The sequence below is a fragment of the Bubalus kerabau genome, chromosome 4, assembly GCF_029407905.1.
Source record: "Bubalus kerabau isolate K-KA32 ecotype Philippines breed swamp buffalo chromosome 4, PCC_UOA_SB_1v2, whole genome shotgun sequence".
In the NCBI taxonomy this organism is placed as follows: domain Eukaryota; kingdom Metazoa; phylum Chordata; class Mammalia; order Artiodactyla; family Bovidae; genus Bubalus; species Bubalus kerabau.
The window spans coordinates 120,297,809-120,325,436 of record NC_073627.1 but is presented as its reverse complement, the minus strand read 5'-3'; the positions used below and the strand labels follow the sequence as shown (position 1 = coordinate 120,325,436).

At 39.3% G+C, this 27,628-nt stretch overlaps 1 protein-coding gene and 2 long non-coding RNA genes across 6 annotated transcripts in view; 2 read left to right on the top strand and 1 right to left on the bottom strand.

The window, feature by feature from the left end:
• LOC129650163 (guanine nucleotide-binding protein G(q) subunit alpha) overlaps window positions 1-9,650 on the top strand; it is a 318,833-nt gene extending 309,183 nt beyond the window's left edge. For all 4 annotated transcript variants that reach the window (XM_055578369.1, XM_055578370.1, XM_055578371.1 and 1 more), the window contains exon 7: window positions 4,775-9,650. In XM_055578369.1, coding sequence (XP_055434344.1) covers window positions 4,775-4,965 — 191 coding nt within the window. In that variant the 3' untranslated portion in view covers window positions 4,966-9,650. The remainder of the gene's footprint in view (window positions 1-4,774) is intronic.
• Window positions 1,064-14,351, bottom strand: LOC129650168 (uncharacterized). The gene is made up of 3 exons (XR_008713641.1): window positions 14,190-14,351; window positions 13,785-13,859; window positions 1,064-1,200 (listed from the first exon to the last, which is right to left on the bottom strand). It is a non-coding gene; the product is annotated as an uncharacterized LOC129650168 (long non-coding RNA).
• Window positions 14,352-14,881: 530 nt separating this feature from the next.
• Window positions 14,882-17,002, top strand: LOC129650165 (uncharacterized). The gene is made up of 2 exons (XR_008713639.1): window positions 14,882-15,399; window positions 15,885-17,002. It is a non-coding gene; the product is annotated as an uncharacterized LOC129650165 (long non-coding RNA).
• The last annotated feature ends 10,626 nt before the right edge of the window (window positions 17,003-27,628 follow it).

Below are 27,628 nucleotides of genomic sequence, written 5' to 3'. Positions count from 1 at the left end.
TTTCCTCCCGGGTAAAAAAGAATTGAATGGAATCACGTATGCAAGTCACGTAGCTCGGTGCCTGGCAGAGAGAAGAACACAAACCCCAAAGTACCTATTCTAGAGGTGCAACAAGAGAATGGGCTGTTTTTAAAAAATGCTTTATCAGCATAAGCTATCTGGTGTGTATGTCAACTCAGCAGCATTTTTGTACTTCTAGGAACTCCTTAAGAAAGGTAATTACTTCAAAACTAATACTCAGTTTGGCCTCATAGCTTTCCCCAAAGATGCCAACACATCGAGGATGGAGTTTCACTCATCTTTCATCACACATGTGTTTGGTGTGATGCTGCTCTTGGAAGGGAAATGTTACATGTTAATGAACTGAAGTTCCTTCTCAAATGCACATAGAATTCTAACGTGTAGGGATGTTATCATGCTGGTTTTGTCTGCAGTGTGTTCCCATCCTCTGTCCAAGTAGCTTTTCCTTTGTGCTTTGAGGTCCCTTTAAAAACAAATACTTGCCTAGCCTGTTCTCTTTTCCTCCTTTTACTTGGCCACTAGCCTGCCACCAAGTCACAGATGCCCGAGCCTGTAGTCCTCAGTGCTCCTGAGCAAACCATGGAAGGAGGCAACCTAGCACTAGTTCTCTCCCACAGCAGCAGGCTGACTCCTTAAACACGAGACCAGCCCAAATAAGGTGGGCACGAAGCGTCCGGCTTACCACCCAACACACATGCTTGCCTCGTATGGCTGGAAGGGGAGACTTGTTTTAGTCTTTCTCAGAATTTGGTGAAAATCCACGAATGAGAAATGACCACCACCCCCTGACATAGCACAAGCATAGCACAAGCTATGCATAGCACATGCATAGTAGGCAGCATGTTTTCATTATGTGCATACTTACGGGATGACAGAGCAGACCCACCGAGGCTCAGGGCACCCACACAGCACACATAGAACAGCACACCAGGGTTGGTTTTCCTGCGATAAAGACCCTAAGTAAGTGTTAGAGTACTGTTCTTCCTTCTCTGTGTGGCTTCTTCCTCTTCTTTTTACATATCTTCTTTGTCCAGTGAGTTCCCAATTCCCCATCACTATAAGTAAGAGCATCTTCCTTCCAACATGAGCCCACTGTGAATGTTGTTAAATCTGAAGTTTGTTTTTTTTTTCACTGTCCATCTTCCCTGGTAACACACGTCACGCATATAGGAAACTTGTCTGTGGAAAAAGAATAAAAGACGCTGATAGTTATTCCTAAAGCAGATGCGGCTGTCATTCCAGGAGACTTCAGGCCCTTGTAAGATGAGCTGAGAGAAAAAATTCTAGGCCCACTCTGCAGTGACATGTTTATAATACACATGTTTATAGTATTATAAATTTCACACTTCCACATTTCTGTACTTACAAGGTCTTAATCATAATGAATGTCATTTCTTTATTTCTCTTCAGAAAGGAGAATTAGCATTTCCACATGGACTTGAATTGCAAAACTGTTCATAGAGACTCTGGGATTTTTGTTCCTGCTATGATGGCCGTAATGATTTCTTTGTAGTTTATGTTTATTCAGATAACAAATTATGCTTAAAAGCATAACAGACTCCACGTGCTCTTCAGTGAACTTGAGTTATATTCTGATATACTTTAGAGTTAAAAAAAGAAGAAAAGAGTCAAAAGAATAGACTTTTGTTTCCCAAAAAGAACAAGTAAAATTTCATTCACAAGCCAGAAGGATAATGTTCTTTTATGAAAATGGAAGTCTGCATCAGTTCTAACAATCTACAGGTCCATCTCCGGGAGATGGTGAAAGATAGGGAAGCCTGGTGTGCTGCAGTCCATGGGGTTGCAAAGAGTTGGACACGACTGAGCAACCGAACAATAACAACAATGGAATTGAGTTAAAAATAGTACATTAAATAAGCTAGGACACTAAATTTATATATATATATATATCTCACATATTTTTAATTGGGGCAGTCTTTAATTCAGTATGGTGCCAGTCTTCTTAATCATTGACAATTTCAAATCTGGGCTAAGTCAGGAATTCAAACATTGCTTTTGTAACCTGTACAAGTGAGAATAATCTGCTTTCATGACTCTTCCTCCCAATGTCTGGCAGTGTTGGATATAAGCTAATTTGCTTATAAGATTGGTTTGAAAAGTTTTCAAGTTGACTTTCTGAAGCTTACCATGTATTTTGTTAGAATCTGTAGGCCCTCAGTAGAATTGTCAAAGATTTCTTTATCCCAAACAGTAAATAACAATACTGATTAAAAAAAAAATCTAAGCTGTGGATCCCAAGAGGGTTTTCTGAGGGAGGAGGAATGGAGCTTATAGTGCTTATCCCTCTTTCATGGTATAAAGCTAACTGGAAAATGGGAGAAATTCAGATGCATAGTGCCAAAAGATGCATATAAGAAGGTGCTCATTCTAGAACAACAGACAGAAAATGAAATAAATTATATAAAGAAAAAAGAAAGAAAGTGCTCAGTCCTTGATAGGTGGTAATGTTTTGGTATTGCTTTTAATTTACAACAAGTTTTAAATTAACATATTTATCAGGGTCTGTTATGTTTTTAAAACAGTTCTGCTGAGATATGATTCACACACAATATATAATTCATCCATTTAAAGCATATCATTCAATTTTTTTTGGTATGTGTCATTAGTTTCATAAATTATTGTAAAATATATGTAACGTGAAATTTTGTCATTTTAACCATTTTTAAGCATGCAGTTCAGTGATACTATAATTACATTCACAGTGCAGAGCTGCTGCTGCTGCTGCTAAGTCACTTCAGTCGTGCCCGACTCTGTGCAACCCCATAGACGGCAGCCCACCAGGCTCCCCCGTCCCTGGGATTCTCCAGGCAAGAACACTGGAGTGGGTTGCCATTTCCTTCTCCAATGCAGGAAAGTGAAAAGTGAAAGTGAAGTTGCTCAGTCGTGTCCGACTCTTAGTGACCCCATGGACTGCAGCCTACCAGGCTCCTCCATCCATGGGATTTTCCAGGCAAGAGTACTGGAGTGGGGTGCCATTGCCTTCTCCACACAGTGCAGAGCAGCCATCTCTATTTCCAAAACTGTATCATTGCCCCCCAAAATTGTATAATCATTAATATCTCCCCATTTTCCCTTCTTCCTAACCCCTGTTAAACTCTAATCTACTTTCTATCTCTATAAATGTGCCTTTTTCAATACTTCACCTAAGTGGAATCCTGCAGTATATGTTGTTTTGTGTCCGACTTATTTTACCTGACATATTTTCAAGATTCATGTATGTTGTGGCATCTGTCAGAACTTACTTTTTATGGCTGAATAATATTCCATTGTCTGTATATACTACCCTTTGCTTTTCCATTCCTCTGTTGGTGGATCCTTGGGTTGTTTCCTTCTTTGGGGTAGATACCTAGGAATGGAATTGCTGGTTCATATGGTAATTCTGTGTTTAGCTTTTTGAGGACCCATCACACTGTTTTCCATTTTGCATTCCTAGCAACAATGCACAAGGGTTCAGATTCCTCCACATGCTTGCTAACACTTGTTGTCTTCCACTTGATTTGATTATAGCCGTTCAGGTAGATGTGAAGTGGTATCATATTGTGGTTTTGATTTGCATTTTCTAATAGTTATAATGTTTATCTTTTCATGTGCTTATAATGAACATCTTTTCATGTGCTTATTGGCCATTTGTATATCTTCTTGGGAGAAATGTTTATTTAAATCCCTTGCCCATCTTTTATCAGGTTGTCTTTTTATTGTTGAGTTGTAGGAGTTCTTGGTATATTCTGAATATTTATCCATTATCAGATGTATGATTTGCAAATGTTTTGTCCCATTCTGTAGGTTGTCTTTTTTTGTCATTCTTTTTTAAATTTATTTTTATTGAAGTATAGTTGAATTATAATGTGTTAATTACTGCTGTACAGTCAAGTGTGTATGTTGTCTTTTTACTTTCTTAATAATGTCCTTTGATGTGCAAAAGTTCTTAATTTTGATTAAGTCCAATCGATCTGTTTTCTTTTTTGTTGCCTGTGATTTTGGTGTCATATCTAAGACTGTATTGCAGAATTATCAAATAACTTCATAATATATCCTGATAAATGCATCATAATCCTTTTTAAAAACATCTAAGACAGTGCTTGGCACATAAGAGACCCTGGATAAATGTAAGAAAACATAAACCAGCTTTTTTTAATCATCACATGTAGTGAATTAAATTCTACGTAAATGTGGTTTTTTCAGAAACACCAGAAATGAGCCTGCAGAGGACAGTTGTAGACAGACCAGAGGTTAAGAAACAGATTTTCTATTCTTAGAGAGATTTCAGTCTGGAGAATGTAAAATGATCGATAAAAAAGTGGGAGCAGGTTGGGTGGGGAGCACACAGGGGCAAATTGATGAGAGAGCTTGAGGCAGTTATATTATATGCACACTTGTTATGCAGCTGAAACCAGCATAGTTAACTCAGTCCAACCAGAAGTAAGCTAATCACATCCCTACCTGAAGATTCTGTGGTAGCTCCTTATGTCCCAAAGAATCAGAGCTAAACTTAGCCTGGCCTTCACACTACCTGCCTGTTCTCACAAGATCACATTCTGTGGATAGATGGAGGTGGATGCATGGGCAGCTCAAGTGAGAAAGAGGAGCCATGACACACAGCCGTGTCGGGGAGGATGCTCATAACAGATCAGATCTACAGTGAAGAGGTCTTCATGAGCATCAGTAAGCATGGAGCAAGTGCATTAGCAGATCAGCTAGCTGACAAATGTCCCCCTTCTCTCTTGGCCAACAGGGCCCCAGCGAGATGCCCAGGCAGCTCGAGAATTCATCCTGAAGATGTTCGTGGACCTGAACCCAGACAGTGACAAAATCATCTACTCGCACTTCACATGCGCCACAGACACCGAGAACATCCGCTTTGTGTTTGCTGCTGTCAAGGACACCATCCTCCAGTTGAACCTGAAGGAGTACAATCTGGTCTAATTGTGCCTCCTCGACACCGCCCTTCCCTTCCCTGGTGGGCTAGTGAAGCTAAACAAGAGGGACTGTATTTCTGTGGAAAACAATTTGCATAATACTAATTTATTGCCGTCCTGGACTCTGTGTGAGCGTGTCCACAGAGTTTGTAGTAAATATTATGATTTTATTTAAACTATTCAGAGGAAAAACAGGATGCTGAAGTACAGTCCCAGCACATTTCCTCTCTTTTTTTTAGGCAAAATCTTGTGACTCAATGTATTTTAAATTCTCAGTCATGCACTCACAAAAATAAGAGCTGTTTCTTCCTCTCTCTCTCTCTCTTTCTTTTCTATTAAGCAAAATGAAGTTGATTTTCCTTTTCCCAACCCATTCCTTCCTCTTGATTTTTCCCACATTACAATGGTCTTTATCGTAGTTCCATTCTTGGTCAAGTTTTTCTCTCAAATGATAGAGTCAGGACAATGTCATTCAATTTAAGCCATTGACATCAGCTTAATTTAACAGTTTGTGGTTTTTGCTGAAGGATTATAAGTATTAATACTGTGGTTTTAAATGTATTGCTCTGGATACACATATAGAGGTCTTTTTATATAAATATATTGTCTTGCCTCACTTTGGGCTGGGACAGTGGATGCCCGTTTAATGGTTAAGTGTCTTGTTTTTTGTTGTTTTTTTTTTTGAAGTTTACCTTCAGCCATAACTGGTTGCTCAGCAAACCATATAGAAGTCAGTAAAGCAAGGGCCAAGACACACAGAAGTTCTTCCTTTTGAAATATCATGTGCCATTGTTCTTCCTCTGTTTCTTGCCATTTTTTTCTCCACCCTCTTTTCTTCAAATTGCAGATGCCAAAAATATATGCCAACAGACACTACATTATCCCAATGGCTGCTGCCCAGATCCTTCTCATAGGTTGCTCTTAATTTTTTTTTTTCCCCTAAAACTTCTTCTCCCTCTTTTTTTTTCCCCCTTAGTGTTTGGGCCACAATTTTAAAATGACTTTTAACTATGGATATGTGTTGCCAAAGCTGGCTTTTAAAAAAAAATTAATGAGAGCTTAAAAGATGAAGGCCAGAATCTTAAAATGTGAGAGAGTAAGACTGTGAAGCCTAAAATGTTTGGCTGAGAATGAACCTGAAACACCAGTTGCCAAACTGTTGGTCACTGTAGATTTGATTCTTACAGTCCATCCTTTTATTTGCCCTTAAATCACGTTGTTTAGTGTCCACATTCCATGTTGAACGTCTGAATCAGCAATGTGGAAAAGCTGTCTTGTGTGATACCCCATGAAATCTGCTTTTATCTTTTCATTTGAAGCCAGTTTACTCTCTCTCTGTTCTTTAAGGTCAAGTAGGTCTGCCAAAAACACTGGTCAATAGTATTACTCTGACACCTTTAATTTGCAGACTCTGAAGTTACTGCTAGTTTACCATCTTTAGGATCTTAAACTGGTGACTGATTGAGTTGAACTTAAGGAAGATTTGTGGACCGAAACTCTTAAGTAACCTCTCTGTTCTATAGAATGTGTATCTATGTAACTGAACGTAGTAGGAGAGAAATCTAGAATTCTATATGTGCAATTTTTCAACCAATGCAAAAAAAACAGCACATGTATTGATGATCTTCTGTCAAGCAGCTTGAATTGAAATATAATTTAAGAAAACAAATCATGATGGTTTAAACCTGCTGGGAAGGTAGAATTAGGCCATGATCCTGGTCTAATTTTACTACAGTACTATTTGGCAGGAGTCTATAAACTTTTATGTAAATCACTGTTTTGGAACAACAAAGGAGAGAGAAAATTAATGGCTTATCAGATGAGTACCAGAGTTATTCAATAATAATGGAATGTTCCCATTCTTTGCTCTGCCAGCCTCAAAGTACACAGATTACCTGGTTTTTCTCTCCTTATTCAGAAAGCACCTGTAATTTAATTAAGAAACAGACTGCCTATAGGTATAGTGCAATTATGAATGCTCTAATCATTGTACATACATCTCTCTCTTGATATTGCATCATCTTTACTGGCTTTGTAATCATTAATTTTTTGGCAGATTGAATGTGCTGTATTGATATGTATCTATGTAATTGTATGTCTCATAGCTAATTCACATTTTGAATAATGTTATTTTATTTACTTTTTTAAGAGAGGAGAATGTAAATTTGTCAGTTTATTTCTGACTAGGGATTTTTTTTTTCCATTTAGAAAAGAAAAAGAAAAAAAAAAACCTTACTATCGTACAGAGCGGTACTAGCATCGTGCTATATAAAATCATTTGCACATTCCTAAGTAGAGGTATACTGATTATAAGACCCAAAGGTAATTTCATAGCAAAATACATAAAATCAGTTGGAGCTTTTATACAAACATGGAAACCAACTTTGTAGAACTTTTGCCATTTGACCTAGGATTGGAATATGAGCTTTTATACAATTCATATTCTTATTTGGCAAATGCACAGTTTAGTATTACCTCTCTGATGGCCTTTATTAGAAAGGCAGTTTTAGAAGCTATTGTGATCCACTAAGGAAATGTTTTAATAGCTAGCAACCACTGCTTGCCTGAAAGGGCGATCTTAAATTTGGTGCAGCAAAAAAAAAAGAAAAAAAAAAGAGAAAAAAAAAAGGAAAAAAAAAAGTATAAACAACATTTGAAGGCCTACAGTGTGTATAGAGAAAACCTCATCACAAGATCATAAGTGTTAACAGTTTTAGGGAATCAGGATATTCTATTTAATAGAGCTATAGTAGATGTAGTCAATTAAACCTGATCTCAGAGCTCCAAGAAGCTGAGCAAAACAGGGAAAGATTGTTATATTTGTCTTCATGAAATTGGGATGGAATTGCTATGCAGAATTGAGGTTTGTGGTTTCACTGTTCATCTTAGGGTGCATGATAAGATCCCTTTTCTTGAGAAGGGAAAAAATTGATCACCCTGGTTACAGTGATGCATAGAAACTGATTGTATCCACACTAGTCAACTGAAGCTAAAGGATTTTCTTTTTTGTTTCTTTGGGGTTTTACTGAACGGGCTGGGGTGGGAAGGGATTCTTTTCAGTTTTGTATGAAAACAAAGTTTACTCATGCTTTATATTATTATTGTGATTGCAAGCGTTCTAAGCGTGTGCCGCTGGACCCCTCTTGTTGATGCTCTCAGTAACGGAGGCCTGTGGCAAGTTGTGTGGTGACTTGGGCATGTCTTATTCAAAAACAAAAACACAGAAACCTTTCTTCCGCAGACCAAGGCAAGCAGCCGTCTCATGACTCACTTAACACATTGCAGTGTACCAGTTTACAGATGATTTTGCCCTTTTTGCGTGACATGGCAGTTCCAACCCACAGAGAATCCCTTGTTTGTAAATTGGAGGTTTGTACTATGCCTTACAGAGCTTAAATTCAGAAGTTTGTGCCTCATATCTGAAACAAAGGGAAATAACATACCCATTCAAAAGTAAATAACTCCCTTCAAAGTTGTTTGTTTTTCGATACATTTTCATATAAAGAGCTCTGTTGAATGTCATGAATTGAGTGGGGGAGAAAATATTCTAGAAACCTGCATATGTTGTTTACTAGCAGATGACATCTACAAAAGGTATTTGAAGAACACCGAAACTTGTAATTTTTTGTAGATTAGCTAGCAGGTCTAATATTTAAAAAGGTAATTCAGCTAAAGGACAATTTACTTTTTGTACTTCAGACTATCTTGATTGTCAAGGTGTACGAACTGTAATTTTAAAATTTATACTGCCACATGATTGTAAATTTTAGTTGTCTTAAGTTAGTAATGGGTGAAAAGCTATTTATGCTGGATATGGGTCAAAAATGACTATTATTTGCAAAAAAATATATAAAAATAATGGGAAGAAAGGGCTGCATAATGAGATACTGCAAGACTCAGATACTGGTTGGAAATAATCTTCAAGTTACCCTCAATTTCCCTTTGTTTTCAGTTTCTCAAAAAGAATGAATGAAATGAAATATAGCAGAATGTTAACCCATATAAAAATAAAGTGTACCCAAATATTGTAACGTATATTGCTGCTCTTCTTAAAATTAAATAAGGGTTTAAAACCACTTAATTGGTAATTGACAACATCTCAATTGACAGATAAGGTGTGCTTGGTATACATATTTTCTTCCAAAGACTTTTCTTTGGTTAGAAACACACAAAAATTGAAACTAGTAATATTGTATGTTTTATCTATCTCTACATATTTCCAGCATATGTAGCATTAATAGATCTGTCCTGGTAACTATGTCTTTGGGATTTCATTTTGATTCCATCAATTTAGGAAAAGAAATGGCTTAGTTGTATACGATTAGCTAGAGATTTTTGGAGCCAGGCACCTGCTGCTTCGTAGATACTTAGTATAAAGTTGCCATTTGTTTTTCTCACAGGATAACAATTTCTTGCTGTCTCAACTACCAATGCTCTTCAGTAACCCTCTTGCCTCTAGAATCATCTGTTCAAAGTATGCATACACACCTAGCACATAGTAGGTGCTCAAGTATTAATTTTCTTCTTACCTCCCTTCCCATGTATCCTCCATTTCCCTGTATGATTACAACCCAATAGTAAACAACATGTACACGTTACGAAAACATCTATGGGTAAAATTGGATCTCACTTGGATGAAGGAATTCTAACTTCCATATAAGCTTTGGTAGACAGAAAAAAAAAAAAGAAAAACAGGGAGGAAGATATTCTTCAGTAGAATATTTTTAAATTTAGAAAAGAAAGATGGAAAATTACTATGTAACTTTGTTCAGGTTACTTTGACTGAAACACATGTTTTTGGTGGATTTCTTTTCCTCAAAGAACTCTCTAAATGCAACTTGCTGGATTCCTCACCTGTCATCATGTTGGAAACCCTTCCTAGACTTATGTATTTAGGGAGTTTTGTCAGAAAACATTTTTAACTTGCAGTATTTAAAAGAATCATATTTACTGTTCTTAAAATGTCATTCAAATGCATGTATTGTCTATTGTTTGGGGAAGGGAACTAGTTTTGCAAAAAAAAAACACCTAATGTTGTATAATAATGCCCCAATGATCTTGCTGGTTAAAAATACAGTATTTTTGGCCATAAGTTTGTACTACAGTATTCTTCATTCTTGAGTTTTCCTTCTCTTGAAGTTGCCTAAGCCTCTCCTAGAATGTTTTTGCATTATAAGGAGTATTGGGATCAATCGTTCCTTCTCTAAAGCACTGTATGATGAACGTCCATTTCCCAAAGTAGATAGGTTCAGTAGTTTTTAAACGAATAAAAGAGAATTTCCTTTCTGAATATAATCAGAAATTTCCAACTTCTTTAGTGGAAACACTTATATTGATAGTATTTATCAAATTTCTTTTTTTTTAAATCTTGCCCTAATTTAGGTTGCAAGCAATTTGTTAAAACAAGGTTAAATAGCTGCTCAATAAAGACTTATAACAAGCCACGTGTCTTCACCCTTAGGCTGTCTCTTCAGAGAAAGAACGCAGGCCTCACAGGCAGAGGCTTGGCTTAGGGTTTCCTGTCTCAGGCCTGGGAGCGTGGGTCCACTCCACGTGCCAAAGGACCTGAGGTAGATGTCCTTTAAGACGGTGACTTTTAGAAACATACATCAAGGCTTTTGAGAGGAGCTGAAATCTAGCTTTTCTTTTTCTAGCAGTTTTGTGAAGTTGGGGTGATAGCGGCAAGTTCTTTCCAGAAAATTGGTGTGTATGGAGGGATGTGAAACCGGAACAGGAGACTCCTGCTACTTGTGATAGGGTTTTTGTATTTGGCAGCCCAATCCTTGCTTATGGAATTTTCTTTTAAAATTGTATTCTGTCCATACATTTTTGAAAAGAAAGTGTCATTTTTCCTTAAAAGCTTTAGTTTTAAGGCTCTGCTATCCTTTGCATGTTTTAGAGACTATTTTCAGTCCGTGGTGCCCCTTCTCTTTGTATCTTCCTATGAAGGAAATGGTGTGCTGGGGACTGTCATTGTTAGCACGGGCCTGGCGTGATAGTTCTCACAGCCTCTCTGCCCAGAAACAGGGATGTTAAGCAGTACCTCTAGCGCTCCTCACTCTGGCTGGGGTTTGACCTACCAGGACCTGACCTTTGGTCCATCTCTGTCATCATCTTGAAGACCCCTCCACGCACAGAAAAAAACAGGAACTCACTGAATATTATTTGAGCCAAATATTTTAACTTGACCTTTCAACTCCTAGAGTAAGCCTGCCTAGTCAGATTTTTTTCTGACCTATCCTGGAAACAGTAAGAGTTGTTGAGAGCTGCTCTGCTTGGCCCTTCATCTTCCCTGCCTCCTCCCGTTTTTCTCTTAGGATGTGATAGGCAGTTTCTCCTCTTGAAATGCCAGTTCAACCATAGCAAAGAGGCAGGAGTAGAACTTGACCCCAAGGAACGACAGTGGTTCATTTGACAGTGTATACGGAGCAACTTCTATAGTTAGCCAGCGTCTTATTTTTCTCTTTTGTTGTCTGATTCTGAGTCATTTCCATGTTCATCAGCTACTCCGTATTTATTTAAAGCCTTTACTGAAGTGTTGATCAGGTTTGGAGAGTGAAAGGCCGTGGTTAAGGGTAGGTTCTCTTAAGTTATGTATGCATTACCTTTGTTTCATTGCCAAGGCTAACTAAAGTTTGGCTCCAGGTATTACAGGCACTGAAAAGTGAAAGGCACTCAGTCGAGTTAGATTCTTTGTGACCCTGTGGCTCCTCTGTCCATGGAATTCCCCAGGCAGAATACTAGAGCGGTTGCTGTGCTTAGTCACTCAGTCATGTCCAGCTCTTTGCGACCCCATGGACTGGAGCCCGCCAGGCTCCTCTGTCCATGGGATTCTCCAAGCAAGAATACTGGAGTGGGTTGCCATTCCCTTCTCCAGGGGATCTTCCCAACCCAGAGATCAAACCCAGGTCTCCCATGTTGCAGACAGATTCTTTATCATCTGAGCCACCAGGGAAGCCACAAGGCACTGAACCCAGTCTATTTTAAGGGAGCCTCCTAGATGCCTGCAAAACAAGGCCTTGGTTATAAAATGAGGGTCTCTTTAAAATCTAAGAAGATACACAGGGGATTCTGAAAAGATTCTTTTTTTCTTTGAATTCTTATCCCTCAAGACTTGAAATCTGATCTGGGTTGATTTTCTCTCTTCCTGTTTTCTTCAAGAATGCAAAGGCCAGATATTTTTCTGTTCCAAAAACCCATGGGTAAAATAAGGCAGCTTACCCTCTTTAATTAAGAGGGTAATTAAACCAAACCATAGTAGCAAAGAGCTGATGGGGTTCCCTTTGGCACAGGCCTTTGACCACACTGCTTTGGCCTTTGGGAGCCTTGAAGGAGCACTTTTGCAGTTTAGAGGACTATGGGCCTGTCCCGTTGAGATGGGCTGCTGAAACTTTTAAAAGGTCCCTGAAACTTTCATTCTGTTTTCAGTTTGCCCAGTATATTTCTATGGTGGGTATTTTAAGCATCTTTAGAGATGAGAGTCCCAGGATAAAACAATGGCAAGTGAAACTTGGCAAACCCTAGAAGTCTGCAATTGGAATTCCACACTGTATGCATAGCTGCTAGGAAGCTCCCATACCTACTGATAAGACCATGTTTGTGTCTACTCTGAGGTCCCCTGACCTAGGACACCGTGCCTCTTAGGAATCCCACACTTGCCGTTGGGGCACATCTGAGGTGCAGGGCCCACATCAGTTGCTGGAGATGCAATGGCTATGTTCCCAGGCTCAGAGCAGCATTAGCAAAAGGGGCCTGCTTTCTTTTCATGATATGAGACGACCCACCCAGTGGTATCCTGGTAAATGGTTAACAGGGAGCTGTGCAGGACTGTGGTACTGGTAATGAGTGCTGATTTCCATGGTTGAAATACTCCTCCACCATTCCCAATTTTAAGCTACTGATTCTTAAGGTCACTACTTAAGTCCCAGGTAGCACAGTGGTAAAGAATCTGCCTGCCAAGGCAGGAGGTACAAAAAATGTGAGTTCTATCCCTGGGTCCAGAAGATCCCTTGGAGAATGAAATAGCAACCCACTCCAGTATTCTTGCCTGGAAAATCCCATGGACAGAGGAACTAGGCAAGCTACAATTCCATTGGGGTCCCAAAGAGTTAGACATGACTGAACATGCATCCACAAACAAGTGACTAATGATGTTAAGCATCTTTTCAAACTTTGGTTTATCTTCTTTGGAGAAATGTCTATTCAAGTCCTTTGCCCATTTAAAAATCTTAAAAGGGTTATTTGGTTTTTTGTGTTGACTGCAGGAGTTCATTATATATTCTGAATATTAAACACTTATCAGACATATGATTTGCAAACATTTCCTTCCCTTCCATAGGTTGCCTTTTTACCTTAATAATTTTCTTTTGATGCATAAAAATGTTTAATTTTGGTGAAATATAAGTTATCTATTTTTTTCTTTTCTTGCTTTTTGGTATTATATCTAAAAGACCATTACCTAATCCACGGTCATGAAGTGGTACTCCTGTGTTTTATTCTAAAAATATTATAGTTGTAGCTCTTACATTTTAAGTCTTTGATTCATTTTGAGTTAAGTTTTGTGAAGTAAGGTACGTGAAGATGTGAAATATAAAGTATGAAGTAACATTTTTAAGTTATATTTTAAATAATCACGTAAGTGGCAATGTAAGATGCAGTTTTGTCTCTTGATTCATAAAGCCATAGTATTTACTATCTAGCCCTTTATAAAAGTTTGCCAACCACTTTGGCCAGGTGCAGTCCTTGCAAATAGAGTGCTTAATAAATGTTTAACAAATAGACTCATTCAACAAATATTTAACCCTTCTACTGACTAAAAAGACTTACCAATAGATTATGGGGTGGGAGGGGTTTCAAAATCGGAGTGAAAACTCATTACATCCAAGCAGGAATTAATTATACCTAGGAGAGAAGAAGCCAAGTACTAGAGATTAAATATTTTTCTGGGCAAAGGCTAATCCTGAGCAGTGATAAAAACTGAGATATAAGAACTATTTCACATATTTTTGGAACAGGACACATAACAATTTGGAAAGACATATGCCACAGTGTACACATGTACACACACATTTCCCTTTCCACGCTAAAGTCACAGGAAATGTATCGAGATAGTGAGCCACCAAAAGGGCTAGAATTACTGTCTCATGAGAAGGAAAAAACATTTGTAACACAGGGCAAGGCAAGTCTTGGGTTCACTCTTTTTTGTTAGTAGGCTTTAAGGGCATGGGGCACCTGGGTGGAGAGTAGCAGGGTAAGGAAACCCAGGAGAACTGCTCCGCGACATGGCTCACAGTCTCAGGTTGTTTCCAGCCAATCATTCGGACTCGAGGTCCTTCTGGTAACCTGCGCAGCACTCAGCCGAGACAGAGATTCCAGCGAGGATGATTCTGGGAGGTTAGCAGGACAGATGGGCTGACATCTCCTCTCTCCTTTTGACCTTTCCCTAATTCTTCGGGTTGGTGGTAGCTTGTTCGTTCTGCATTCCTTACCAGGACCTCCTGTTGTTAAAATAACTCATGTATGCGGTTACTGTGGTAGAGTTTCCCCTAATGAATCCTCACTCTTTTCTAAAACCTTCCCCCAGTGACTTTCATTTCCATCTCATCAGCCACAACTGTGTCACATGGCAACTTCTAACTTCAACAGAGATTGAAAACATAGCTTTTTAGCTAGGTACAATTTTTCCTTTAAGTCAGGAAAAAGAGGAAATGGATATTATGTCCTAAGAGTGTCTGCCACAAATAAACCTTTGATTTGGAAAAGCCAGTATGCCAGGTGTCCATCCTCTAGTTAATATCTTGAATTGGTCCTTCTCAAATTTTAACGTGCATGCAAATCACCTGGGAATATTGTTAAAATGCAGATTTTGATTCAGTAGATCTGGGGGTGGGGGAGGGGGGAGAGGCTGGGGCTTTAAATGTCGGAAGTCTGCCGACCACACTACGAATAGCAAGGGGTCAATCACTGGGTTTTCTCATCCATCGATCAGAAAAGAAATCAACTATTCTCTTGTTTTTGGTTTGTTTTAATGTATGAGTTTAATATTTTAAATCATATTCCCACTGTGTGTGTGTGTGTGTGTGTGAGTGCTCAGTCATGTCTGACTCTTTGTGACCCCATGGACTGTAACCCACCAGACTCCTCTGTCTGTGGAATTTTCCAGGCAAGAATACTGGAGTGGAAAAAAAAAAAAAAGAAGAGTGGGTTGCTATTTCCTACTCCAAATATAATGAAATAAGAACTACCCAAATGACCTGTACTGTTCTTGCCAATATTTTTTAACTAGAATCAAATAATGAGGAACCCTCAGATAAATTGAAGCTGTGGGATATTCTACAAGTGGCCTGAACTTGTCAAAAAAAATCAATAGCATGAAAAGCAACAAAAGGAGGAAGGAAGGCTCTAGATTAGAGACTAAGAAGATAAAAACCAACTACAGTGGGTAAGCTTTGATTACATCTTAGATTTTTTTTTAAAGCTATAAAATATATTTTTGAGGCAACTGGTTAAAATTAAATATGCACTGTACATTATATTATGAAATTGTGAAATTTCTTAGGTGTGATCATCATACAGAGCTTTTGTAGGAAAATATCTTAATTCTCAGGCAACATTGGTTGAATTACATAAGGGGAGAAGTGTCATGATGTCTGTAGCTTACTTTCAAGTAGTTTAGCAAATATACATTTTGAGAGAGTGAGAGAAGATAAAACAGATATGGGGGAAGTGTTCACAATGGGTGAAGAGTTTACTGGTGTTCATTATAGCATTCTTGCAAATTTTTTTCTACACTAGAACAATTTCCAAATATCAAGTAAGGAAAACTTTAGTCATATTAAAGTTATATAGCACAAAAAGATAGAAATTAATTTTTAATTTTATTTAGAAGTATTCTGAGTAACCACCCCCCACCATGTACCCCCACAGGGCTTCCCAGGTGGCTCAGTGGTAAAGAATACTCCTGTCAAGTAGGAGACATGGGTTTACTCCCTGGGTTGGGAAGATCCCCTGGAGAAGGAATGGCAACCCACTCCGGTATTCTTGCTTGGAAAATCTCATGGATGGAGGAGCCTGGTGGACTAAACAATAATTCCACACACACACCCCACCCTACCCCCACCCCTGCATCCTCACAAGGGAGGCTCTAAAGTAGCCCAGTATATGATTATGGTTAAGAGTAAAGATGTGAGAGGCAGATAGTTCTGGGTTTAACAGTTCTGGGTCCACCACTTCCCTAACCTTAACCTCTACAAACCTCAATGTTCACGTCTTTAAAGATGGATAAAGGTGGATAAGCCTAGCACCTTTAAATGAGATGATCCACCAACAGAATTTTATGCTGTGCCTGGAACATATTCATGACAACGAATGGGGGTGTTGTTGCTGTCTTTTAGTGTTAAGAGGTGAGGGCAGGCAGGAGCTGGATGGAAAAAGGGAGGCAAATCAAGAACCCTGAGAGCCTCAACATTCATCCCACCACTGGTGACAAGCTCCTCAGCTCTTGCCCCAGCCAGACCTTTAGGATGAGAACAAATCATGACAACCTGTTCTGGGGCACGGGGAATCTCTCTGGATAGTCCACATCTCTGAGAAACCTCAGCAGGCATATGAGCAAAACTCCCAAAAAAGTAACAGAGCTTAAGGGGAATTAGTTAATTGTTTATAAAAGAAGTATTATGCTGAGTAAGGACTATGTCCAAGGAAGGAGGTTAAACACTAGTGTACTCATTAAGAGAATATGTGTAATAGAGAAAACATTCTCTCCCAAAGAGCTCCCCTCCTTTGTGATCCTGGAGCCTATGATCCACATCTAAGTACTTTCAGGGTAGGCTAAAAATAGTGCTAGACCAGTCTCCCTGCAGACCAGGAGTTTCATTTCTCTGATCCCTGCCATAAGGATAAACATGCATGGAAGAAGATGGCATGGATTGACTGACAGCATTTGTCAGGGTAGTTTGGAAGACAGCCTTGCAGCCCAAGTCAGAATTTGAACTCAGAAATACCCCTGGACCTGTTCGCGTACCGCTGGAGAAGAGCCCATGCCTGGCTGGCTCAGCTCCTTGTGTGAGAAGTGGGGGACGGGGAGGTCACTGAACCTGTCAGACGTGTTTGCGCTGGCCAGGAGGTCATTTGGTTCCTAAGGCAGCTCAGGGTCCTAGGCTGCTTCTGGCACAGATAATGGTTAAAGAGCTAAAGAAAATAAAGACAATGGCCAGAGGGAAACCATGTTACTCTTACATAAATCAGCCAAACAGAAACAAACAGCACTCAGACTAAAGAGAAGTCTTTTAGTTTATGTAATCATTTACCAGGACGCCTTTGCTCTCTACATTCTACAGTACCAGTGCTAGACTGACTGGCCTTACTAGCAATACACTTATTGTTTGTATTTCTTCAGATTCAACGATGTAATCTTGATACAAGTACAGATCTTTCTGACAAGCTGGCTTTTAAAAATCAACTGACACCATATTAGAGAGAGTGCTTGTTATACAATTTGGTTCAAATGTTTAGTTCTTTTACATATTCAGAAATTTTTGTAAATTTGCCACTCCTAAAAATTTACTAACACATGCATTTTTAAAAAACCTATCTGACCACAGATCCTTAAGTAGCAGTAATCAAGAAAGAAAATTTGGTAGGAACTCAAACCAAAACACAATCCCCATGCCAACTCTAAAAAGACCTATTTGCTCATTTATATTGATTGCTTCCTGATCCATGTCCAGCTTATTCTTATGACAAAGTAGGAAGAATTTGATGACCATTTACCATTAGTCTTTCTTATAGAAGGTAATAAAATAGGCATTGAAATATTAGGGCACTATAAATTAGTAATAGAAATCAAGGTATTCAATTTTTTCTACAAACTAATACCCACCTCTTAATTTCTCATGGGTCAGATACATTAGCCATGATTCTTTTGGTTGCAAGACATAGAAATCCAATCTACCTGGCTTAAACAATCAAAGAAATTTATTGACCTAGTAACTAGTTATCTGAATTCAGGTGTTCAAATCATGAGAAGAATATTCTCTTTCTCTTCATTTCTTGGCTCACATTCTATCTATGTTGGTGTCATACACAGGGAGAAATGCCCCATATCTTTGCAAAGATGGCCATCAGATTATTTCATATTTTCAAACTTGTTCTTCTAGAGAATGGGGAACACAGACTTTCAGATGGCTCTGGGAAGTTTCAAGAAGGATTTCCTTTAGCATTCCCTGAACCGATCTCTGGTTAAAAGATGGAATGTTCTCGTTGGCCAGGCATGTAGGTCATGTGCACAGCTCTAAACCAATCGCTGTGATCAAGGAGATGGAGTGCTCTGATAGGCCACACCTGGCTCATGTGTTGTGAATGGACCCAGAAGCCCTATTTATTATTATTGTTGTTCAGTCGCAAGTCATGTCCAACTCTCTGCAACCCATGGACCTCAGCACGCCAGGCTCCCCTGTCCTTCACTATCTCTTGGAGTTTGCTCAAATTTACGTCCATTGAGTGGGTGATGCTATCTAACCATCTCATCCTCTCTTGCCCCCTTCTTCTCCTGCCCTCAACCTTTCCCAGCATCAGGGTCTTTTCCAATGAGTTGACTCTTTGCATCAGATGGCTAAGAACCCTTATTAGTTCCTTGTAATCCTCAGGGATGAGATAGGATTTCCATATAATGCTGGACACTATCTCCCATAGGGATGCCAAGCAAACATGTCTTTTGCTTAGACCATCTACTTTTTCTTGGACTGAAAAATTGCTATAACAATGGTGAATCAGTGTTCAGGGCAGATTCAAAGTTAAACAGCTCAACATTATTCCCAGAAAGATAATGTGAATTTATTTTGAATGCACAATACAGCTCAGGCACATGGACTCCAACAAAAAAGTGAAATATATTCTAAATAAATAGTAGTGATTCCTGTACCAGATCCACTTCTGTGTGTGTTTGTTCATTGTAGGTAGCATAGTATAGTGGATAAGAGCATGGGCTCTGAGGTCAGACTGGCATTAGAATCCCAGTTCTATCACCCTCCAGTTCTGTGAACATGTCAATTGTACCCTTTTTTGTACCTTAGTTTCCTCATCTGTAAAATGTGGGGGAAAAAACAGCACCTGCCATACAGGGCTGTTGTGAGGATGACGCGCCTTAAGCTGTAAAAAGTGATTAGCACAGTTCTTGGTGCCTGGTAATTACACATTGCCTGTTAGTTCTGTTCATTCAACAACTCTCTTTAGTACTTCCATATGTTTGGCGCCAGGTTTTCCTGCTAAGTAGCTTCAGTCGTGTCTGACTCTGTGCGACCCCATAGAGGGCAGCCCACCAGGCTCCTCCATCCCTGGGATTCTCCAGGCAAGAACACTGGAGTGGGTTGCGATTGCCTTCTCCAATGCATGAAAGTGAAAAGTGAAAGTGAGGTCTCTCAGTCGTGTCTGACTCTTCCCGACCCCATGGACTGCAGCCTACCAGGCTCCTCCGTCCATGGGATTTGCCAGGCAAAAGTACTGGAGTGGGGTGCCATCACCCTCTCCGAGGTTTTCCTGAGGGGATGAAAAAGATGTGAAAATGTGCCTCCTGTCCTGAAGGAGACAAAGTATGTCAGCAGAAAAACAACAACAACAACCCCATCACATTGCAGTGTGCGTCATTACAATGATTGCTGCTGAACTGGGGAGGGGGAGAACAGGGATTCCTGGGAACCCTTTCTGAAGATGATTTAATTTGTGCTAGACCTGGGAGCAAAGTGAAATTCCTAGGCCTTGTGTGGTAGGCTGGCATTGTATGGCAGAGTGTGGTCAACGGACAGAAGCATTGGCATCACCTGGGAGACTCTTAGAAATGCAGGATCTTGGTATCCATATCATCATTTTGTTTCTCATTTTCAGTACAGTATTCTATGAATTGTCTGAGGTATTCAACACTTTACTATAAAAATAGACCCTGTGTGAGATGATTTTGCACAACTGTAGGCTAATGCTGGTGTTCTGAGCACCTTTAAGGTAGGCTAGGCTAACAATGGTGGATTAGGTGTATTGTTCAGTAGATTAGGTGTATTGAATGCATTTTTTGCTTATTATATTTTCAATTTTTGATGGGTTTATTGTGACATAACTCTGTAATAAGTTGAGGAATATTTGAATAGTCCATATGAAAGAATAAATATCTGAACACAACTAAGAGTTTGATAACTCTAAAAGGGTGATATGGCCTGCTGATGCTGCTAAGTCACTTCAGTCGTGTCCGACTCTGTGCGACCCCATAGACGGCAGCCCACCAGGCTCCGCCATCCCTGGGATTCTCCAGGCAAGAACACTGGAATGGGTTGCCATTTCCTTCTCCAACGGCCTATCAGATATCAAAATGTTTCAAAGAGCCCCTGTAATCAAATCAGGATGGTATTGATGTAGAAAGAAATAGCTAGCTCAATGGAACAGTGTAGACTCAAAGAAATGGATCTCAATCAATATGAGAGTGTAATACATGACAAAGATTGAAGTTTAATTCATTGGAAAAAGAATGGACTATTCAACAAATGATGTTGGTACAACTGGCAATCCATCTGGAAGAAAATAAAATTACTGTCCTATCTTACATATTTTACAAAAATAAACACCAGATGGATCAAATATTTAAATTTAAAAATGAAATAATAAAAGTGCTTGCAAGAAAATCTAAGATGTTGCATGTATAATCTAAAAATGGAGAGACCTTCTTACAAAGACTGGGGCTCCGGAAGTTACACAAGAAAATAGAGATACTTGGATATGCAAAAATAAAACTTTTGATGGCAAAGATTCCATTTAAAATGATAAAAGAACAAACAGTATATTTGAAAACTTGTAATTTAGATAACAAAGAGTTGGTATGTACTACCGAAGACCTCTTACAGATTGTCAAGATAAAGACAAATGACCCAATTTTTAAAAATGAGCAAGGGATGTGGATAGACAATTCACAGGGTAACGAATGCAAATACTAACAAGCTATGAACAAATGTACAAATTCACGAGTAGTCATAGAAATACAAAGTAAAGCAACACTTTAATGTTATTTGAATCCCTTCAGGCAGCCAAAAATTCATAAGTGGTCATATTTATTGCTAGTAGGGACATGGGTATTTCTATTTTGGGTAGACATGTGAATTATTTTCATTTTTCTGGAAAGGACTCTGGCCACATCTATGAAATGAAAAATGTATGCATCCTTCAGTTCAGCAGTTTTTTCCCTGAGAATCTATCCCACAGAAATAAAAACACAAGTGCATGAAGACTTACATACAAAGATGCTATTACAGCTTTGTTTTTGGTGGCCAAAATTAGGAATAAAAGAGAATGTCCTTCAAATGGGAAAAATGAATATACTATAGTCCTTTCACACTGAGGAATATTATGTATGAAAGACTGAATCAGAGTTTACTTGGATTTCCACAAGAAACTGTTAAAAGAGAAAATCAAAATACAGAGTTCATGTGATACAATACAGTCTCATTTTTAAACTAAAGATGACAAACTCTGTCCATGTATATAGATTTACAGTAACGAGTGTTTGTAAGTCTATGTGTATTTACATTAATGAGTGTTTATAAGTCTATACATGATTATAGGAGTATAACAAAGAAGAAAACATAGGTTATTAACATTTGTTCATTCAGGGGAAGTGCGATATAAGTAGAGGAGGGGAGGATTTAAGCAAAAAGGGAAAGAAAAGCAAAATAAAAATGTCCAAATTCCTCATCTTAAAGATTTCTACTTCTTAAATTCTTCAGATACCTAACTCCCATAGGAAGTCAGATTCAGAAACAAACAATAGCAACTCCTGCCCACTCACAGTCATGTGTGTTTGAAGGCAGGCTTCATTGTCTATGATTCTAGCCTTTTCAGTAGAAGTTACATAATAAATAGTTTCTGGTCTTCAGGCAGAAAATATTTTGGAGAAACATGTTGACATGTTGATTGTCTTAGAAAAACGGATGTTAAGTACATTCAACCACCAGTTATAATTATTACCTATTTGTCTAAATACCCATCACCAACCACTCCATTGACTTTTACATTCCACACTCATCAAAACTGAAAATGACTGGGTGGAGAATGAGGGGTGTAGAGAGGGGAGAGGAGGGCTCACAACATTTTAGAGAACACATTGAACTTATAAAATTGAATGAAAAATTGGGAATATGTTGGTCTCAGAAAAATGAATTAGAAAATTGGGAATTATTTAGACCAACCCACTTAGCATATGGAGAAGCAAACCCCCACTAATGACTTGTCTGCTTAAGAGTTGATACTTATGTTTACAACTGAAATACACATTGCATTTTTGTTATTTCCTATTGATATACTACTCTTTTTCTTAAAAAATGCTGGTTACAACCTAAGAATGGGTCATATGTGCAATTTGAAAAGCATCATAGGTGTATTATCATTAGTGCTATTTTAGCCTTGTGGACTTCAAAGTCATGTTTTTATTCTATTTGGTGTGATGTGTATGTTTTAGTCACTAAGTCATGTCCATCTCTTGCAACCTCATGGACTGTAGCCCACTAGACTCCTCTGTCCATGAAATTCTCCAGGCAAGAATACTGGAGTGGGTGGCCATTCCTGTCTCCAGGGGATCTTCCCGAACCCGGGGTCTTCTGAATTGCAGGCAGATTCTTTATTGTCTGAGCCACCAGGGTGCCCATTTTATTCTCTGTTATTTGTTAAAATTCTAACATACTACCTTTGTCAAAGAGAATGATGTCTTTCTAGCCCTCTACAAGCATGTGTCCTTGGAATTTCCTTAGAAACAGGGCACTCTTTCCCTCTAAGGGAAAAAGTCCTTCCTAAACACATATTGATTTGCTGTGGACTTGCTTGGTTTTTTGTTATTGGGGTGGTGCTAGGTTTTTCGTTTGTTTTGTTTTTTACTATTTTCTACCGCATTAACTTTATGTTCTTCTAGTTTCTTCTCTCTCTTATCTCAGCTAATTCTTTTTGGTTTCAGTTTTATTCAGTCAACTACATTTTATTTAGAAATACCGAGATGAAAAAGAAAAACTCTCTACCTGTAACTAACGAATTAGGAGAAGAAACAAAGAGGCGTAATAAAGTAAGATGTTGAGAGGAACATAGGAGGTGCTCAGGCAGCGGAGAAAGATGTGTCTGACTGACAAGGGGTGGAGATGGTTTCTCAGAAGAGACGTGTTTGGGAAAGAAAGTACCTAATTTTGTCTTGGGTGAAATATAGCATTCCTGGAAGAGGGAACAGCATGAACTGAGACATAGAGGTGGGGAGAACACATAGTTATGTTTGTCTGAAATTCCAGGAGTGATGGGAGAGGTGAGGCTTAGCGGAAGGGAGATGTTAGCTGAAGGGCCCACTGTGTACCTCTGTTAGGATGTGGGCAACCACCCAGATTATTCTGTGCTCCACTCTCTGGGAGGAAGCAAGGAGGGCTGACTTCAGATTTTACAGTCTTAGTCTTATTTCTTTCTACTATCTATAGCCCACTGAAAGTCTGGAATGTCTCAGTGTCTGAATTTTCAGAGCCTGGTAATAGCCTTGACATGGGCTCAGTGGACATTCAGGCAATTAATTCACCTTTGCAGCCCAGCACTTGGCAGATATCAGAAAAGTCATGTTCAGGCTGTGCTCTGATCTTCGAGAGGAATGAAATGGGATTGCAGCACCTTGGGAATAACCTAAGAAAACAAATATTCTTTTTTACTGAGACCTCTTTTCAAAAACCCCCTTCTTGTAAAGATGTTGTAACTGAGCAGGACCCCGGGAAGCCTTCCCAGAAAAGACCTCCATCTTTGTCCTCTGTTTGCCTTTTATCGGTAGAAAAACTTTAATCAAGGAATATATTTAATCAAGAAGTGAGAAAATGGAGAAAGGAGGAAAACAGTCAAGCAAGACAAAATAGTACTTTAGCTATTAAACAAAGTCAAGGTTCTTTAGTTCTTCCTCAAGGGCTGCAGATAATATTCGGAGCCATGTCCTTTGAGCTGTTTGGCAGACACTGAAACCCCTACCAGGTGGAAGAAGTTAACTGTATGTTGCACTTAGACTCCAGACCAGTTGGAACCAGAAGGTTGATGATGCTGACTCCTAGTTATCTCACTACCAACCAATCAGAAGAATGCCCACGAGCTGATCACGTCCTGCTCCTTGCACACAGGAAGACTCCTCAGTACCCCCTCCAGAGGCCAGACACACAGTCTTGAGGCATGAGCCTGCTGTGGCGCCCGGTTGCCACAGCAAAGCAATAAAGCTATTTCTTTTTGCTTCATCCAAACCTCTATTTCTGAGATTTAATCCGGCACTGATGTACAATAAACTGAATTTCAGTAACAATGTTGCAAATGAAGCAGTAACTTAAAAATTATTCCCATCCCTTCCCTAGATCTTAAAGGAAAATAAGAGATGTGAATAAAAAACATAGAAATATAAAAATAATTGACTTCTGATATATTAGTTTTACAGTCCTCTCTAGTTATCACTGGTCAATAACTTTTGGTTTATGATTGTTTTTATACTACCTTATAAGTGAAAATCTTCAAAGAAATAATTGATGTTAGAGCCGGGAGATTTCTGTGAGTTTATTCTGGTTCATCCCCTTTCATTTTTACAGCTGAGGAAATTAGGGCCTAGATTACTCTATGCAGGCTGCCCCAAATAATTTTATGTCAGAGAATTAAAATCAACCAAAAAGCTATGACTCAGAGCAGGTTAACTTGTTGGTGTATGTTCTTTTAGTCCCTTAAAGATGCATATGTGCGTTCCCATAATAAAATTTGTATTATACTTTTACATTCAACATATTTTGTGGTGTTCCCACTAAATCATTTTTATTCACATATTTGTTACATATTCACATATTTAATGACTAGTGTGGATCACAAGAAAATGTGGAAAATTCTTAAAGAGATGGTAATACCAGACCACCTCACCTGCCTCCTGAGAAACCTGTATGCAGGTCAAGAAGCAACAGTTAGAACCAGACATGGAACAACAGACTGGTTCCAAGTTGGGAAAGGAGTATGTCAAGGCTGTATACTGTCCCCCTGCTTATTTAACTTATATGCAGAGTACATCATGTGAAATGCCAGGCTGGATGAAGCTCAAGCTGGAATCAAGACTGCTCGGAGAAATATCAATAACCTCAGATATGCAGATGACAAAACCCTTATGGCAGGAAGCAAAGAGGAACTCAAGAGCCTCCTGATGAAAGTGAAGGAGGAGAGTGGAAAAGCTGGCTTAAAACTCAACATTCAGAAAACTAAGATTATGGCATCTGTTCCCATCACTTCATAGCAAATAGACAGGGAAACAATGGAAACAGCGAAAGACTTTATTTTCTTGGGCTTCAAAATCATTGCAGATGGTGACTGCAGCCATGAAATTAAAAGAGGCTTGCTCCTTGGAAGAAAAGCTATGACCAACCTAGACAGCATATTAAAAAGCAAAGATATTACTTTGCTGACAAAGGTCCATCTAGTCAAAGCTATGGTTTTTCTAGTAGTCATGTATGGATGTGAAAGTTGGACTATAAAGAAAGCTGAGTGCCGAAGAATTGATGCTTTTGAACTGTGGTGTTGGAAAAGATTCTTGAGAGTCCCTTGGACTGCAGGGAGATCCAACTAGTCCATCCTAAAGGAAATCAGTCCTGAATATTTACTAGAAGGACTGATGCTGAAATTCCAATATTTTGGCTACCTGATGCGAAGGACTGACTCCTTGGAAAAGACCCTGATGCTGGGAAAGATTGAAGGCAGGAGGAGAAGGGGACAACAGAGGATGAGATGCTTGGATGGCATCATCAACTCGATGGGTATAAGTTTGAGCAAGCTCTGGGAGTTAGTGATAGACAGGGAAGCCTGGCATGCTGCAGTTCATGTGGTCGCAAAAAGTTGGACACGACTGAGCGACTGAACTGAACTGAACCGATATATCTCATTGTATGAATGTACTATAATTTATTGACCTATTCTCACCCTTGTTGGGCATTTAGATTGTTTTTGCATTATTGTCGTTATTAGAAATAAAACCTTGTCTTATTATTTCTTAAGGGGGGAATTACTAGTTTGGTTAAAGGGGATAGACAAGTTAAGCCTTCTGATACACACTGCCAAGTTGGTTAGCTCAGGAAAGTTTTGCAGATTTGCCATAAGCAATAAGCTTCGAGTCTTTCTTGAAATCTTAGCAACTTTAGATCTAACAGGTCAGTTACTCCAGTTAACTTGGGAGTTCAAAATTTCCCTAATTTTCATCATTGAAAAAAATACTAATAATTATGATGCCATTATTCATTTCAGAAGCTAAGGGGTCTTATCCCTAAATTGTAAATGCATCTGTAAGAGCTAAGAGAGAAATGTATGAATAAATGGATAATGATCAAGTAAGAAATGTCCAGGAGCTTTCCTGTAGGGGTCACTGTTACTGTCAATTTATGCCTGCAAGGTAACTAAAATAGTTATGCATTTAAGAATGTATGCACATTTGCCCTCAGGTCACAACTAGAAATTCTGTGCAGGAAAAGAGATTCCCCATGACGCAAAGAAGATCCTGCCTGCAGCAACTAAGACCCGATGTAGCCTAATAAATAAATATTAAAAATAATAATAATAATGTAGGCACATCCATTTTAAATGCCTGATTCCTCTACATTCCCTAAATTGTAAATAATAAGACCTTGGCAGCCAGATAGTATCCTAATGTCAAGTTCTTTATATAATGACATATACCACTCTCTCCACTCAATATGTTCCTCAGTTTGAACTGACTGGGTTTCCCTTGGGTGTCAGCTGGTAAAAAATCCGCTTGCAATGCAGGAGGCCCGGGTTCGACCCCTGGCTTGGGAAGATCCCCTGGAAAAGGGAAAGGCTACCCACTCCAGTATTCTGGCCTGGAGAATTCCAGGGATTGTATAGTCCATGGGGTCGCTAAGGGTCGGACACGACTGAGCGATTTTCAGTTTATGCTACTCCTAGGAAAGGTACTCAGGCTTGCTCTTAATAGAGGAAGCATTAACTAATTGCCTAACTCCAAAAAGTGTTTACATGGCACATGCTGATTTGAAGAGAAGGAAAAACAATTTTCATTGCAATGGACAATAGGCTCCCTTCCTTCCACCTTCCCTTTTCTGCTTCCCCCGTTAACCTCTTTGCCTTCTGCCTCAAAATGTACACAGAAGACAAAAATCAGTTGTTATAATACGCATTCTATCGTTCCATTTGGGTACAAAGAGATGCATTTTAATGTTTAAGGTTTTGTTAGTGCAGCTCAAATGTGATCCCGACGTTCCAGAAGACAGGCGGCCGTCAGTCTTCAGGGCTGGGGCAGGGAACCTGCTGCAAACGGGTCAGCCCTCTCTCCAAAGAAGGAGTCTTTCCCATCATAAAATGCAAAGTAGCCAGCCGTTTTCCATTCCCCCATCCCCGGCGGCGTAGGAACGGGCCGGGAGAATATTTACCCCCCTCCTTCGCACTTCTATTGAACAGAACCCGGGGGCAGCGGCTTCTCTGAGAGCAGCGCCAGCCGGCTCAGGCCCAGCCGAGGCTCACACAGGCTTTTGCCCGAGCCCGCGCTGGGCTGGGGCGTCCGGGAAGCCTAGGGATCCCGTCTAGGAAACCGCGGGGTGCGTGGTGCTGAGGCTGGTTGTGAGAGCCTCAGTTTCAACTGGGCGGAACTC